The sequence below is a fragment of the Crocuta crocuta genome, unplaced genomic scaffold (assembly GCF_008692635.1).
Source record: "Crocuta crocuta isolate KB4526 unplaced genomic scaffold, BGI_CrCroc_1.0 scaffold54, whole genome shotgun sequence".
In the NCBI taxonomy this organism is placed as follows: domain Eukaryota; kingdom Metazoa; phylum Chordata; class Mammalia; order Carnivora; family Hyaenidae; genus Crocuta; species Crocuta crocuta.
Genome location: NW_027530356.1, coordinates 2,652,837 through 2,668,927, shown reverse-complemented (window position 1 = coordinate 2,668,927; position 16,091 = coordinate 2,652,837). Strand labels below are relative to the sequence as shown.

General features: G+C 39.9%; 1 protein-coding gene across 1 annotated transcript in view; it reads right to left on the bottom strand.

Annotated features, from left to right (window-relative positions):
* Positions 1 to 5,382: 5,382 nt before the first annotated feature.
* CPB1 (carboxypeptidase B1) overlaps positions 5,383 to 16,091 on the bottom strand; it is a 35,858-nt gene continuing 25,149 nt past the window's right edge. Inside the window, exons 10-11 of the mRNA XM_077765856.1 lie at positions 7,383 to 7,467; positions 5,383 to 5,570 (exon numbers count right to left, since the gene is read on the bottom strand). Coding sequence (XP_077621982.1) covers positions 5,383 to 5,570; positions 7,383 to 7,467 — 273 coding nt within the window. The remainder of the gene's footprint in view (positions 5,571 to 7,382; positions 7,468 to 16,091) is intronic.

Sequence of the window (16,091 nt, the reverse complement as noted above, 5' to 3'; positions counted from 1 at the left end):
GTACTCATCCCAACAAGTGCTCTTCTCCATGCCCATCACATCCCTTCCCCCTCCCCTCCCAACCAGCCCTCAGTTTGTTCTCAGTATTCAAGAGTCTCTCATGGTTTGCCTCCCTCCCTCTCCCCAACTATTCTTCCCCTTCTCATGAAACATGTTTTTGAAGCTACATTGTAACTTATTAAATTACAAAATATTTTGAATGTATTAAAAACACTATAATCTCAAAAACATCAATGTGTTCACCACCTAGATTTGTACTTTTGCCATATTTTCTCTGTACTTCTGTTTCTTTAAAAAAAAATTTTTTTTTTGTTTATTTAGTTTTGAGACACAGAGAAACAGAGCATGAGTGGGGGAGGGGCAGAAGAGAGGGAGACATAGAATCCAAAGCAGGCTCTAGGCTCTGAGCTGTCAGCACAGAGCCCGACGCAGGGATTGAACCCATGAACTGTGAGATCATGACCTGAGCAAAAGTCGGATGCTTAACCAACTGAGCCCAGGCGCCCCTCTGTACTTCTCTTTGTAACGAAGTAAATGTTACGGAAAGAGTTAAAGCAATCACACCCCCACTCCTTTCCCCTTCTCCTCCCTCTGTTCTCAGAGATAACTCATCTTCCTAACACAACTTGCAGACTCCTAGAAGGCATGATCATATGGTCGCTCAAATGTTTGTTCATTGGCTTCTCTCTTTGGGGTATGGATGCAGGGTTCAATAAATGCTTTCAGAAAGTTGAATTAATGAAAGTTACTTACAGGCTATTTAAATAGTCTTTTGAGGGGTCTTTAATTTTGAACACAACTCAGTTAATTATGGATTATTTTGGAGAAGGCAGCACCTTTACTCAGAATTATAGGTAATCTAACAAAGTGAGTAAATATAGCTAATCAGATAACTTATTAGCATTTTCTTATAAAAACTACTACTTCTTCACATTGACAAATATATATAGATCATCCTATATGAAACTTCTCAGAGTCCTAGTTCTGTATTTGTATACACTGTTGTTGGGGAGATGGCCATGTAACGTACAGCAGCAGCAATAGCTTCATTCCTCTCCATCCGGTAGGTGTATGCTAGAATGTGTCCCCCAGGGAGCTTCCCTTGCTCAACCCTGCAGGTAGTAGAGAAGAAGGGTTTATAAATGCCTTTATGTTCTTGACACTGGACAAGCTCATCCACTTTAGAAACTCCCAAAGCAAATGTTTGCTCTGTTGCTTCTAAGCATGTATTTGGTAGGGGTTCAGAGGAAAGGGAAGGGCTTGACTTTGTGGGTAGACACCTGTAACCTCAGAGTGACTACTTCACCTTGAGCAGGCTGGCCTTATCATTCTGGGCCTTGGTTTCCTCATCTGTAACTTGGAACTGCAAATTGGGATTCTAGCAAGAGACTGTGAGGGCTAAATGAGATAGCATCTGTGAAGGTCTTGGTGGATGGTAGGTGTGAAAAAAAATATGCCCATGCCTTCTAAGCACTTGATAAAAAGACTTATGGTTGGCCACTGTCAACTGGAGTATCAGCATATATCATGTGGTGGATGGAAGGGATGGCTGTGTTCTTTAGAGGTAAAATATCTCTGTTTTACTGGGGGATAGTTCAGAAAGTTTTTTTATGTTATAGCTTTCCTTTTTGGAGTTTTATTTTTTGATTCCCCAAGTAATAAATTCCTACTGAAAATAATTTAGAGAAATACAGAAAATTTGAAATAAGAAATCACCGTTGATTATAGCATTCTTATATATTTTCTTAAAGCCATTTTTTTTGGTGTGTGTGACTAGTTTTAAAACTATAGAGAAGGCTTGTATGTTTTTTTTTTTCAGGTCAGGTAGGAAGGACACGTCTGTTTTATTTGAGGTTCTAGGTAAATGTGTAAAGGATCCTGGTAGCTCTAAGGCTAAGACTAATTATAAATAATCTTGGACTTCTTAATATCTGTTTCATATTTCTGTTCCCTGTTTCTAGAATAGGACGTTGACGTGTGATGCTTTCTTTTAAGGCTTCTCGCTCCTCCTCAATTTATTTAGCCTCTAAAGAACAGATACAGTAGATGGATTTCAAGAATATTTTGGAGCTTTTTTCAGAACAGGTGTGATTTCTTGGCAGGCATAGTTCTGTATAATCTTATATTATCACATAAAAATTTGTGAAAGATCTTGGCATATGCATGGAATAGGATGAATAGCTATTGGACAACGTGTCATTATAGGATGGACTATGTAAGGAGGTGGTTCATTTTGTAGGTCAAATTAATCTTTTTTAGAAAGATTTAATGTTGAATGCCTCCCACAACAATAATTTTCCACCCTTCAGGATCTTTGACCTCCACAGAGTTTTGCAATAGTGTATGCATAGCTACAGTTTAAAATACTGCTTTATTTTTTAAACTATGTATTTTGTGCATATTTGTAGTAAACATTACCACTATAAAAGATGTATTTTAGAAAATGAAAGTAAAGATTTTCTTGTGATTTTACTAGAATCTTACAAATAATTCTCCATCTTCAAATAAAATCCAAGAAACTTCTGGATTACCTTTAGATGTCATAAAGGATGTGTTGAAAGAAAAATGTGTTGCCTTGTGTCATGGATATTGGCTGTTGCAGCTGCTTTGCAAAATGCTGCAGAGATAGATACTTGTCTTCATTCGTTGACGGGAAGGTGGCATTTCTGGACGAAGATGCGGGTGTGCGATTCAGTGTAAGACCTGGCTAGACGGGGAGTGACTACCTGCTTAACTGAGGTGACCTAAGAGGCTCATCAAGACCCCATTTTGCCCCCAGATAAACTCATTAACTGTCACGATTCCTTTTCTTCTGTGCCTGAAATTTCCTTTTGAGCAATTCATACAGGTTATGTGGTGAAAACAGGTGAACACATAGGATGTTATTCTAGGTATGCATAATTCCCATATTCCAGCCTTGCTATGTTGTAGTAACACCACTTGAGATAGGAAAGATTCAGGGGGCCATTTCTGTGCTGTTGATTAATTGCTGCTCTGGCAAGATGAGAGCTTGAGACTGAGGAGGGACTCAGAGCCTGCCCTGGGATCTAAGTGTGGGAGTAATTTAAAGGAGGGAGGAACAGACGTGCCCTTACAGCCAGAGGCTTCTGGGTAGGAACCCCTGAGAGTTCCTGGTCCACAGGACAGGAGGCCATATGGTGTTATTGTACTGGGAAGGTCTAAAGCAGACATCTCTTTCTGTTTTAGCTCAAGTAGGTGGCAACCCTAGCCAGATAGCTGTTGACTTTCAGTCAGCCAGAGATAGAGCAAAAATGCTTCTGGTATAAGAAATCTTGAATACATTGGAACTTAAATGAGAATACTTGCATATTTACTTCCCTAGTCCTTATTTTTCTTAAAAATTCCTTGTAATTTTTGAAAATTCCTAATTTCTAATTTAAAACACTTAATTCAGAGACATTGGAGGGTTCCTTAATGGTTTATACACATTTGAACTTTGGGTCACAACATCCCTTAGTTAGAGGTCACTGTTACCTGCTAGAAGTGGACTATGGCAGTGTCTTGTGGAACTACCTGTTGATTGAAAGATACCTTCAGCAAGGTAACTTCACTTAGGTAACTCTGGCTGAGTTAGCTTTCTAATTCCCAACATGGATATAATTTAACGTAGGGGAAAGGTAATTTAGCTAAATTACATGTATTTTTTTTATTACCATCAATAGTGCTTGAGAATTCATGTGAATTTCTTTTTTTGTGCTTAAATGTCTGTTTCTCTGCTGCTTTAAATGATGTATTACTAAATTATTTTGCAGATGATTGCTGGACAAATTGTAGTAGCAGCACTGCTACCACCTAGTGGACAATTAATGCAATTAATCATTCTTTGGCTTGACAACTTCTAAACAAACCATGGTGATTTTCAAAGGATTCTTTTTTTGAATGGAACAGCATACATATTTAAAAAATTTTGCCAGATATAGAATCCTGTTTGACTTGAATCCACATAGAAAACAGTGAACTCATATTTTAAAGTAAATAGACTAGTAAAGTAAATTACAAATTAAGAGGTGCCTGCAAATTGTAACTAAATAGCCTATTATTATATTTTAAAATTTGAACTTTGCATAATACACTCTAACATTAGCATGTTCTGTTCTAATTATGGAAAACTTCAAATCATAGAATAATTTTTGCTTCTTTGGTTTAAGGCCTAATAAGTGCACATAGGTTCCTGACCACCCTCTTGTATTACTTCCAACCTGCTTTCCACACCTTAGCTGGTTGGGGTTTTAGAAACTCTGGTCATGTAATTTGCAATCTAATGTTTTCAATGGCTTCCCATTATTCATAGACTGATCTTCCAAATCCTTAACCTCTTTGCTATGCCTCATAGGCTCTACTTCCCTCCTCAGCCCCTGCACAAGCCCTTCTTTCCTCTCTCTAGGTTCCTCCCTCTCTGATTTTCTTCTTACAGGTTCTGAATAGTTACAGGGTGTGGAAGAGGCACTCCCTTCCTCCAGCTAATTGTGACTTATTCTTCAAGTTCCAGCATTCCTTGAGAGGGCCTTCTCCTCCATGTGTTCTTTTTATGTAATTTGTCCAGCAATTACTTGCTTCATGCAAATTAAATCATGAATTATTAAATCATTAGTTAAATAGCTAACGTCTGTCTTCCCAAATGTCCATTGAAGGCAGAAATATCTTCCTTTTTCATTGCTCTGTCCCTGATTGCTTAGCAAAGTGTTTAGGATGTAGTAGACAGTTCATAAAATAAATGAGCTGAGGGTGGCTCATTTGGTTAAGACTCTTGGTTTTGGCTCAGGTCATGATCTCATGGTTCATGAGATTGAGCCCCAGGTTAGGCTCCGTGCTGGCAGTGCAGAGCCTGCTTGGGAGAGTCTCTCTCTCTCTCTCCCCCTCTCTCCCTCTCTCCCTCTCTCCCCCTCTCTCTTTCTCAAAATAAAGAAATAAACTTAAAAAAATGAATTAATTGAGATGAAAACTAAACCAAGATGGGGTATTTCACCCAACTGAGTTTTTCTAACTTTCCACTTATATTTCTCCTTCCTTAGAAGCCCCCGTCATAACCTGTGCATTTCCGCAGTCTGCCAGTGTTGGCAGATCCCTGAGGACTTCAACTCCTATGTGGCTGATCCACTTCAACACCCTTGTATGGCTTGCTGAGTCATTTGTTCATATAATTTCCTTTTTCTAAAGAGGTAGGCAGCCTGTCAGGTTTCTCATTGTAATAGATTCACTTTTATTATTATTAGTATTAAGAGATCCAAGTAATTTAATAGACCCAGAAGCGTAAAAGAAAGTTTAGGATCTGGAAAATACCCAGGGAAACAAAAATAAGAATTCAGGATAGAAACTAGATGAAGCGTGTGCACTTGGAAGCAAGGCTGTCAGCATTTTCTGCTAGTATGGATGCTCCAGGACGTATCTGGCAAGGTGCTTGATGGCCAGCATCGTTTCCTCACACGTTGGCCGAATCTGGGATTCAGGGAGGACAAAGCCGTATCTGCCTTTATCCCGGAGTTCGAAGGTAAAGGAATATTTGATTCCTTGGTCATAAGCCCAGTCGTCAGAGCCCCCAGCAGCAGGATCTGCGATGTGCAGACAGCAGAAAAACAGAACAAAAAAACAAAAAAACTTAAAATCCAGGAAGGAAATTAAAAAAAAAAACAAAACACACCATCTTTCTTTTGTAATCACGTTTAATAGGGCAAACTATTATGGAAAACTGGATTATAAAAGATACGGTGTATTTTAAAAAATCAGCCCAGTCTTACCTTTAAGCTTAATTAGTGGGAATGATGTGTTTAATACTCCACTTAATATAATATAAATATAAATAAATATAGTTTATATTTATAATATAAACTTCTCACTGTGCTTGTGTGCTATGGTAAACTGTAACGTAATTTTTTTACAAAATACATGTAATTTCTGGGAAAAGAATGTTTGTATCCTAGGAAAATAAGGTAAGCTCCATGAAGACTGGTGACAGGTGAGAACTCCAACCCTTAGGAAACAACCCTGAATGATGAAATTGGAGCATCTTGAGGGCGGGTCTGTGTTTTTATATTTGTTTCCTCAGAGTCTAGTGTATGGTCTGGCACAGATTGTGCATTTTCCAGTTATTCATTCAGTAACGGTAATGATGTTACTACCATGTGGATTTTGTATTTATTCAGTCACTAGTTCATTTGTTCAGTCGTTCATTTCTTACTTCATCAATTCATCCTTTGATCTGTGTATTCAGTCAACAGTTGCACAGCCCCCACTGGGCAGCAGGCCATGGGCTGTACACCGGAGGGGCTAGGATAGAGGAAAGATGTGACTTCTGCCCTCCAAGGTTTATGGTTTAATGGAAAAGGGACCTTCATTGAACTGGTCTGAATAAAACATGCAGGAAGTTTACAATATATGACCAAGTGGGATGTTTCTGCTGGGACCCCGTAAGGAAACAGTATACCCCATATGATCCAGAGCAGTTACTAAGGCCAAGAGTACAGAGAACTGTATTCTACATAAAACTTGAAAGAAAACAACAACCCAGGATTAGGCCTTTCCAAATGCACAGGAGGCCCTGTGATGACAGGAACTGCTCTTTTCCCATGTATTTTTAGTCCTTTCAGATCTGGGGCAAAAAGAAATCATGTAAAGGCAAACAAAAATATAAGTAGAAATGGAGAATGGGGCCTGCAGGATGTGCCTTCCCCGTGAAACTTAAACTCTGTAGCATCTAGGTGAAATCTGCACTCTGGGGTCCGGTCCTTATGAACCCTCTTGCTGTGTGTCTCTTGTCACTTGCTCTACCACACCGAGTGACTGGTCAGAGGGGCTGACATCTATCCCTGGTAAGGGGCCTGAGCCCAAATTAGCCGTCACATCTGCAGGCTGTTTAGTCAGGAAAACACTCCTTATGCTTCTCTCCAGCAGTTGTTCTTCCAGGTGACGCTTCTGGTTCATTCTCCTGGGGAGGCATCCCTGAGACCGTGGGATGGGCCGCTTGGTCCTAGGGGGTGCTCCTTCCTTGCGCATCCTCTGCCATAGAACTTAGCACCCCTGTATTTAGTTGTCCTGCTTCCCTACTGTGGGTTCTTAGAAGACCGTGCTGGTCCCCCTCCTTCCCCGTCTCCTCTCTTGCCTTCTCTCCATCCTTCCTTTCTTCCCTAGCACCTAGTACGGCCTGGCACATAGTAGTGGGAGCTCAATGGATGTTTATATAGAGCAAATGTTTTCGTGGGTTGAAAGGGATATTTTTTCTGAACAGAAAACTGATGACATGTATAAAAAATTCACTCTCAGGCAAAAGCCACATGCTTTAAATGATCTAAGGAAAGTCTCTGGGAACCGTTTGTCGCCATTTTAGGCATGCGATGTCTTTGCACAGTTCTGAAGCCAAGACTCACAGATTGTTGTAGCTCCTGGGCCATATGTGTACTTGGTGCCATGCAGTGTGGCAAGTTCTTTTATGCTAGCTTTAGCCAGGGCATTCTGAAAAAGAACCAGCAGTTAGTCAGTAAATAAGTAAAAGCACACACTGACAAACATCTGTCTTATTATTATCTACATTATTTTTAAGACATTGAAGAGACATAAGACACATAAGACACAATTTAGGCTAGTTTTCTACTTACTCAGGGCCCATTCTGATTGTTTAGCTGACCTAATCAGAGGATCCAAGTCATTCTTGTGTGAGGATGTCTTCCCTAATGCCCTCTCCAGGCACTCACTCTGAGCTTCCCTCTGTTCCACACAGAATGTGTTGTATTGTGGCAACACCATTTGCTGGCCTCTGAGCTCTCAGTGACTTTTTTGTCTTTTATCTCCATATGTTCAGGGTCCAGGCCACGGCTTACCACTTGAGGGTTGTCCAGGAACTATTTGTTGGAACTCTGAGGACAATTAGCACTCTTCTTGCCCTCTTATTTGAGAACTAGGCCCTTATGTTTATTTCAAATCATTGTTGCAGTAACCAGCAATAACTTCTGTTTTGGTCACAGGACAATCTTTTACTTTCTTTTCTTTTTTATTTACATAGAACTTAGTATGTCTTTTCCCCCAGGTATTCTTATTTAGACTTGTCAAGTTTTTTTTAAACCCTATTTCAAGCTAGTGTAATGAGGGTATAGAATCTGTAACTGTCCCACCTATCACGTTCACTGATATAATAAGATGTCACGGTGTGTTAAGAGTTAGACTATGTCTAAAGATGAGTCTGGCAAATCTGTATTGTCTCTGGTGCTTGTAAGAGACCAGCTGGAGGCAAGGAGCTCTTTGTGGTTGTGCAAAGAGGTTGTCTATCTAGTACAGGCAAACACACAAAAGTCAAATAAGTACAAAGTAACCCCAAACAAAACAAAACAAACTACCTGGAGATATGGTAGGTTATAAAGTCTAGATAAAATAGGATTATATGAGCTGGGGCAGGAGTATCAAAAATTACACATATGAACGACTGGATATTCAACACAGTGATCACTACCAGCATAGAAATACTGGTAGGAATTGGCAGTTCCAGGGATGAGGATGGTTCCAGCTTCAAAGATTTTTAGACTGAAAAGTTAGACAACATCTACTATATTTCAGAGTGAACATTTGAATTCCAGAATTAAAAAAAAGTGGCAAGTATTAACTTATGTGTATTTTTTTTTTAGAAGCAGCATCATTCTCTTGAACGATCCACTGCCTTTCTGCTCCCCTGCACTCAACTCCTCAAGGAAAAGGGCTCTGTCCCCCCATTCCTCCCTGTGCTATAAACTCCCTAATGTCCACGGACATATTGCATATTTAAATGAATCACTTGAAAAGCAACCTAACGGAAGACCATGGGGGAGAAGAAGGGGAAAAATAGTGGGGGAGAGGGAGGGAGGCAAACCATGAGAGACTCTTGAATGCTGAGAACAAACTGAGGGCTGATGGGGGTGGGGGAGAGGAGAAGGGCGTGATGGGCATGGAGGAGGGCACTTGTGGGGATGAGCACTGGGTATTATATGGAAACCAACTTGACAATAAACTATGAAAGAAAAAAAAAGTATTTTTAAAATAAAATGTTTATTTTGGAGGAGAATCTTAAAAAAAAAAAGAAAAGAAAAGAAAAGTAAGGTCTAACTTGGCTGTCCTGGGAATACAGATTTGAGAATCTGATTGTTTACTACAGGAGAATTAGCCGTAATTCATTCTGGTTATGAAACTAGCTATATTTCATACTTTGGCATCATAATTTTGTCTTGTACATATGCTTGGAAAGCTGTGAGGTTAGTGATGAAATCAAAATATTTTGAGTATTACAAAGTAGCAGCTTCCCTTAGTCCCTGTTCTAATATCAAAACCAGTTTAGTGGTATCTTATGTCACATGGATGACGGCATGCCTATATAACTTCAAGTTTCCGGCTCCTAAATTGCTAATGCTTTCTCAACCAAGTGGCAAATTAGAAAACTTAAAAAGAATTATAAAACAGAAATCATTTCTTGTCTGGTCCACTGAAATGGTGTAATCAATTTCTTGGAACTAATTTGTTACCTTCAGAGTTTTGGGACAGTAACTTGAAAATTGTAGGGTTTCACTTCCCTTTTTCCCCAATCTGGTAAACTAATATGTGCTTCCTCTTACTGCATGGAATCTTTCACTGTTGTGATCTAAATGTATAGTTCTGTTGTTTAATCTTATTCTGACCAACACACTAGAGCCAGTCTTCTCTCTATCCTTTAGTACAGGAAATGAGAATAATCTATTAACAATTGCATAATGCTCAGAATAGGTTTGAAACCATCTTTTAGAGATGTGAAACATGGTGAGGTACTAATTTTTTTTGGTAAGTAAATGGTATATTTTCTACTATTCTATAATTTCTTTAACTTGCATCCATTGGAGGATATCTGTAATTATTTCTAAGTCAGAACCTCTGATCCTAAAGAACTCTTATTCTTTCCCTAGTTACCTTTCTTAGGCTTTTCATCTGTTCTGGGTTTACCCCCCACCTTTAAGCCTTGAATTACTGCTTTTAGTTAGAGATACAATTCTAATAAGTTCTGAGGATCTAAGGTACAGCATTATGACTATGATTAACAGTACTGTATTGTACTTGAAGGTCGCCATGAGAGTAGAGTAGAGCTTCAATGTTCTCACCATAACAACAAAAAAGCAACAACAACAAAATGGTAGTTATGTGAAGTTAACGATGTGTTAGCTAATGTGGTGCACATTTCCCAGTATATAGGTATATAATTTCAACACACTATACCCCTTAAACTGATACAATGTTATATGTCAATTATATCTCAATAAAGCTGGAGAAATAAAGAAGTATGATTCTTTGGGATTAGTTCCAAACATGAACAGTTACAAAGACTGGAGGAGATTTAAGACAAGAAAGTCACTGTCATTATCTGTAAAACTCCTGCATGCCTGTTGACCTTCAAGTCTCTTAATAAGGTTATTGGTGTAACATAATGTTTGAGTTATCTGACAAAACTGAAGGGGCCTGCTTGTGATCTATTATCTTTTTTGACTTATCAACTTACCATTTTAGTCATAACTACCATTAGGGCCACACAAAAATGTTAGTTTGCCTTTCCTTAAAGTGATAATAACCAAGTGCTTTCTAAGACTTCGTAAGCATCTTCTGGAAGCAGTTGTTCTACCTTTGTTGCTGACCGCAATATCTAAGATTGATGTTAGTTCAAAAGGGATGCTAATTTGTTCCTGTCACTGGTGCACATTGCAGGAGCATTTAGTTTGTGTCTACCTTTGCTCTCCTTGTCCTCGGTTGCTCTGACCTCTTGATATCTACTCATCACTCATCTTCTGAGTGTCACCTCATCACCACTTCCTTCAGTGGCTTTCTCACCTTCTGTTGAAGTCCAGACTCCTTTCTTGGCATAAAGGGTGCGAGTTGGTCCCTCCCTTCTCTCTCAGTCTGCATCCCTTGGTGTGCATTCCTGTTTCTTCTGAGCCAGGTTTCCCTGAGCTACTTCCCAGTGGGCCTGTGCCTGCCTCTTCTTACCCCCATCCCATTGGATATCCTCCTCCCTTGTTGAAATCCTCTTCTCATCACTGTTTATGTGAAGAATTACTGTTGTCCTTCCAGATTCAGTTTTAGGGTCACCTTCTTTGTGAAGTTGCCCCTATAACCCTCTTAGGGAGCATCGATCTCCCCACTCCTTTGTGAAACCTCACCCCACTATCAGCATTCCTGTCACTCTATTCTGTAATGGAGGTTTTTTTTTTTTGCATCTATTTGCCCCCCACCCCCAGGCAAACCCCCTCTAGGAAGGGATTCTTGGCTGTTTATTTTGTATCTGCAGCAGATTGTACAGCATCTAGCACATGGTTGGTTGATTGAGTCTTATCCTCGCACTTTGGAGCATTACGGATGGACCTGATTTGGGTGGGTGTATAGGATGCTGAGCTCTGTAAAGGCTGTGACATGTGAGTGGAGACTGAGGATGTTTGTGGGAAGGGTGGTGGTACCATGTAGTGATAGTTAATGCATTGCCACAATTACATGATGACTTCTGCTGTGCATCTTACTTATTTCTAGTAATTAAAAAAAATGAGGTCCGTGGGCCCTCTCTCTTGGCCTCTCCGAAACTAAGAGGCAAAAAAATCAGAACAGACGTTAATTGACCAAAATATCGTATTTTAAATTCCAATGATCTTACAAAAATCCCTGGAATCAGTGTGGGTCTTTTCTCTTGAAGAGTTCAAATACTTTCACAAATGTTACTCATTTATCTTCCCAACACTATCTGTCCACATTTCATCGGCGTAGAATTTTCTACCAAAATGGAATGCCACGTGGGGCAGCATGCTCAGTGGGAATGTTCCAACCAAGCTGGGTGACTGACCCCAGCCAGGAATGGTAAAAGAGAGATCATTCCCGCATTTGCTAAAATGTTAGAGTGGTAACTCCTTTCCCTTACACATTTCTGTAAAAAGGGACTCAGACAGCTGACGAAAGACCCGCAGAAGCAATAGCACATCAGAAGGCATGATCCGCATCTTGAAACTCCAATTAAAGACACTTTCTATACAACCTGTCATTTGAGGGACATCTTAACATCCTTGCTCAATGGGTTCAAAATAAGAACTAACATTTACATAAAACCTTAGACTTTACAAAGAGCTCTTGATAAGAGCTAGATATTTTTATCCCCATTTTACAGATAAAAGAACTGAAACTCAGAGAGGATAAAAGAACTTTCCCAAGGGCATGCAGCCCCATAAGTGGCTGACTTGAGCTAGGTTCTTCTTGCTTTAAATCCTGTGCTCTTTTTCACTTCTCCTTGTGGCCTTCGAATACTTCAAAAGAAGTGTTGCTGGAGCTGGTTTTACCAATTGTAAAGAACAGAAGGAAGCTAAATATAAATCAGCCTCAGAGAAAACTTTGCTTTCAGTCAAGGCCAAACATGGCCAGCCTTTATTAATCCTTAGATATGAGTTTCCTACCATGTCTTATGCATGTTCTCTTTTGTCACCTGTTTTCTTAAAAAGAGGCCTTGGTCATAGAGCAAAAGACAGAGAGAGTCTAAAATGTCACATCTAACTCAAAGCCCAAGAGACAAAAGACCAACTAGTGTAATGTTTCTCAGGCTCTGAGCTCCAGGGGGCTGGTAAGATGAATAAGGCGAGGGTGTTCTTTTCCACTGACCTGCGTTCCCAGATAACATGTGATCAGGAGGCCCCTGTCTCATGGCTGTGCTCATGGTCTTCATCGCAAGCCAGAGTCATGGGAGGTGGAGGGCTGCCTCTTCTAATCTTCCACTGGTCCATTATTACAGTACAAGAAAACAAAAGTTCCACACTGACTATGGGGTATAAGCCAATTCGAAGGAAATTTTCTTCAGAACTTTGTTTCTCACTTGAAGTTCCGAGTTTAATTATTCCTCTGGGTGAATACATGTGATAATGGAAGCATCAAAACGATCTTTAACTGCCGTTTCCTTCCTTCTGTTCTGTGATAATGGGTAACTTACACCAAGGGACCAATGAGGAATTTAACTTTTATAATTTTGATGCAAGAGGAGAAGGCTGCAAGGCCCACAGGCAGGCATGGAGAAGGCCTTTGGGACTTGAACAAACAAAATATGTTTCTGAGAAAAAGAGAAGGGTAAACAAGTGCGGGCTCTGGTTGCAAAGCCTGAGATTAGAGAAAGGCAGGGAGTTAGGGGAAAGGCTTGGCTCGGGAGAGCAGGGCCTGCCCGCCTTGGCAGAGCTTGTGGGGAGAGTGGGAAGGCTTTCACTGATGTAAAGCAGTTTTTTTCCTTTGGCTGATCTACGTACATATTTTTCAGCTCTTTAAAATTCAAGGAAAACGTGAAACGTGAGTCAGCTGAAATTGCAAAGTCTAGAGAATTTGTGTGTGTATGTGCCTGTGTGTATGTGTGTGCATGTGTGTATGTGTGTGTGTAGGTGGTATGTCTTCCAAATAAATATTAAAAAATAAATGCTGAATAATGAGCATGTACTGAATCTTTTGCTCTTTAGATTTGCAGAATGCTGTAAACTATTTGTGAGGAGGGTGAAAGCCAGGGGCCATTAGCCAAGAATGTGACTCTGTTCTTATCTTAGTTTTAAAGCAGGGTTTCTCAACCTCAGCACTCTTGACATGTGGGTGGGATAATTCTTTGTTGTGGGGGCTGTCCTGTGCATCGTAGAATGTTTATCAGCATCCTCTGGCCTCTACCCACGAGGTGCCTAGAGCACTCCTACAGTTATGGCAACCAAAAATGTCCCTCCAACGTTGCCAAATGTCTCCTAGGGGCTCAGGGAGGGGGCAAAACTAGTTTAAAGGGAAGTCAGAGAAAAGACATAATTATGGTAAACACGGGTGTATTTTAGAGACAAAATTAAAAAGAAGGACAACCATTTTGAAGGTTCTCTGAATGCCTGTCTTCTTTGCGGATGATAGTACAAGTGTCTCTTAAACACTGCTGCTAGGTCAGGGCTGCTAAAATATCACTTTCCTAGCGGGGTTGCCAGATTTAGCAAAGAATACAGAATGCCCAGTTAAATTTAAATTTCAGATAAAGAGGGAATACTTTTTCACTATGAGTCTGCAATATTTGGAAGATACGTACACTAAAAGTTATTTCTCTGAAATTCAAATTTAACTGGGTGTCCTAAATTTGACCTGGCAGTCATGTCTACCAGGTTACTGGCTCCAGGGCCTGCCATGACACAGGACTCACTATGACATTTAAGTCCCTCCGTAATCTCCTTACCTCACTCCCACTGTTCCTTCACAAGAACACTTGAAACCGGCTGAGCCTTCTCCTTCCCTCCCCACTGTTCAGTCACCTTCTTGCACATTTGTTGGCTCTTCTCTCTGCCTAAAATGCTCTTTTCTGTCCTCTGTCACCCAAACCCTGCCCATCCTTCAAGGCCCAGAATATATTTTCTCCTTTCTATACTTTCATTGAATAGCTTTATCACATATTACCATTTTTCTGCCCTGAATTACTACTACTGTGCTTAGTTTGAAACTCCAAATTCTGTACTTCTCTTGTATGGTTTCTGATACCTGAGTTTTAACATTTCAATAAGATCTGACGTTCCTAATAGCAGAAACCATGGTTTACGCCGACCACTTAATAGGTACTCAGTGAAATTTCTGGTAATTACCTGATGAGCCATGTACTGACCAGGCCCCTCTGTAGGAGAATTTTAACAGACCAAGATGTCACTTAAAGTGTATAGTGATAAATCAGCAACCAGTTTCTCTAATTAAATAAATCCTGTAGTTGTCATCTATTTTTTAATATAATAAATAAAATTTAAAAATTATGAGAAAATACCTGGAGTGAAAATTTCATGCCTCAGGTCCTGGTCTGCCTTAGCTGCTGGTAGCCTGCCTGACAGTGGGACTATGTCCTTGTTATCCTTGTTATTAAGCAGGGACATGGGGACAGCTGTGATTGGGTATGCACATGGGCCTGCAATTATCTACCTTCTAATCACAACATTTCTTCCCTCTGATTTTTATGTTTATCTCTAATCATAGTCTTGCTTTGTGCTCACATGCTTGGGTGGAGCAGTGGATTTCTATCTTGGCAGCTCATTAACTAAAACTTTAATTAAGAGGTAGTGAGGTGGCACTGGACTGGAAGGTGTTAGGCTTTAGGAATGGATTCTTATCTTTTGGTCAAGTTTAATAATTTTTCAGAAAGACTGTCAACTTTCTCCTGGTTAGAGGGTATATGCCCCTGAAAGTATGGGCCAGAATCATAAAGACTGGGCCCTGAGGAGGTAGGCATCTCAGCTGACCAGTGTAAATCCTTAGTAGTGTCCAGGGACAGAGGTAATAATGTATTTATGAGATGAAGGACTATTTGATGACTGTTCTGCAAAATGGCTACATGGGCTACCAACGTAGAACATGGCCACACAAATATGTGTGGGTATCTTTGGAAATTGGGACAATCTAAGAAGTCCTTTAGGATCCAATAGCCCTAGGCCCAAGGCCGCCTCTGCTATTGATGCTGGCTTAGCAAAAACTTGATTATTTCAGCTGGAAAATGAGAAAGCAGAACCAGAGAAATTTCAAGATTTCCAGCTGTAAAATTCCATGCTTCTAATGTAGAAATGTAGTGCGAGAGGTATGGCTTGGATCAGCACCTTTGTGTAGTGCATATCAGCTTCCAATTTGGCTAGTCTGGGAAACAGGACAAGATACTTAGTTGACCATTTATTCTGGGTTCCTGCTTTTGGGCTTAGAAATGGTGTAATAATAACAATGACAATAACAATAACAATTCATTATATAATAATATTATTATTATTATTAATAGTGCCACATAGGCCCTTTGGGGGGAAGGTGGACCAGAGATTTGGAGCTCCTTTCCTGCTCAATAAATGTAAAGATATGGAAAGGTTTGAGAGGCTTTTCAATTAAGCCTCCTAGTTTTTATTTACTTTGACAATAAAGAGGTCACATGAGTCAGTATTCCATTATCTTTTAAAGTTTTGGAAATGTAATTATATTCTTTTTGTGGGCCTTAAAACTTCTTTTGAAGGTAGTGATAGTTCATATTTAATAAGTCAACACTGAGGAACTGGATAGTGTATGAAGCCATTCGAAACTCACAGTAAACTGTATTCTTTTTTTAAATAATG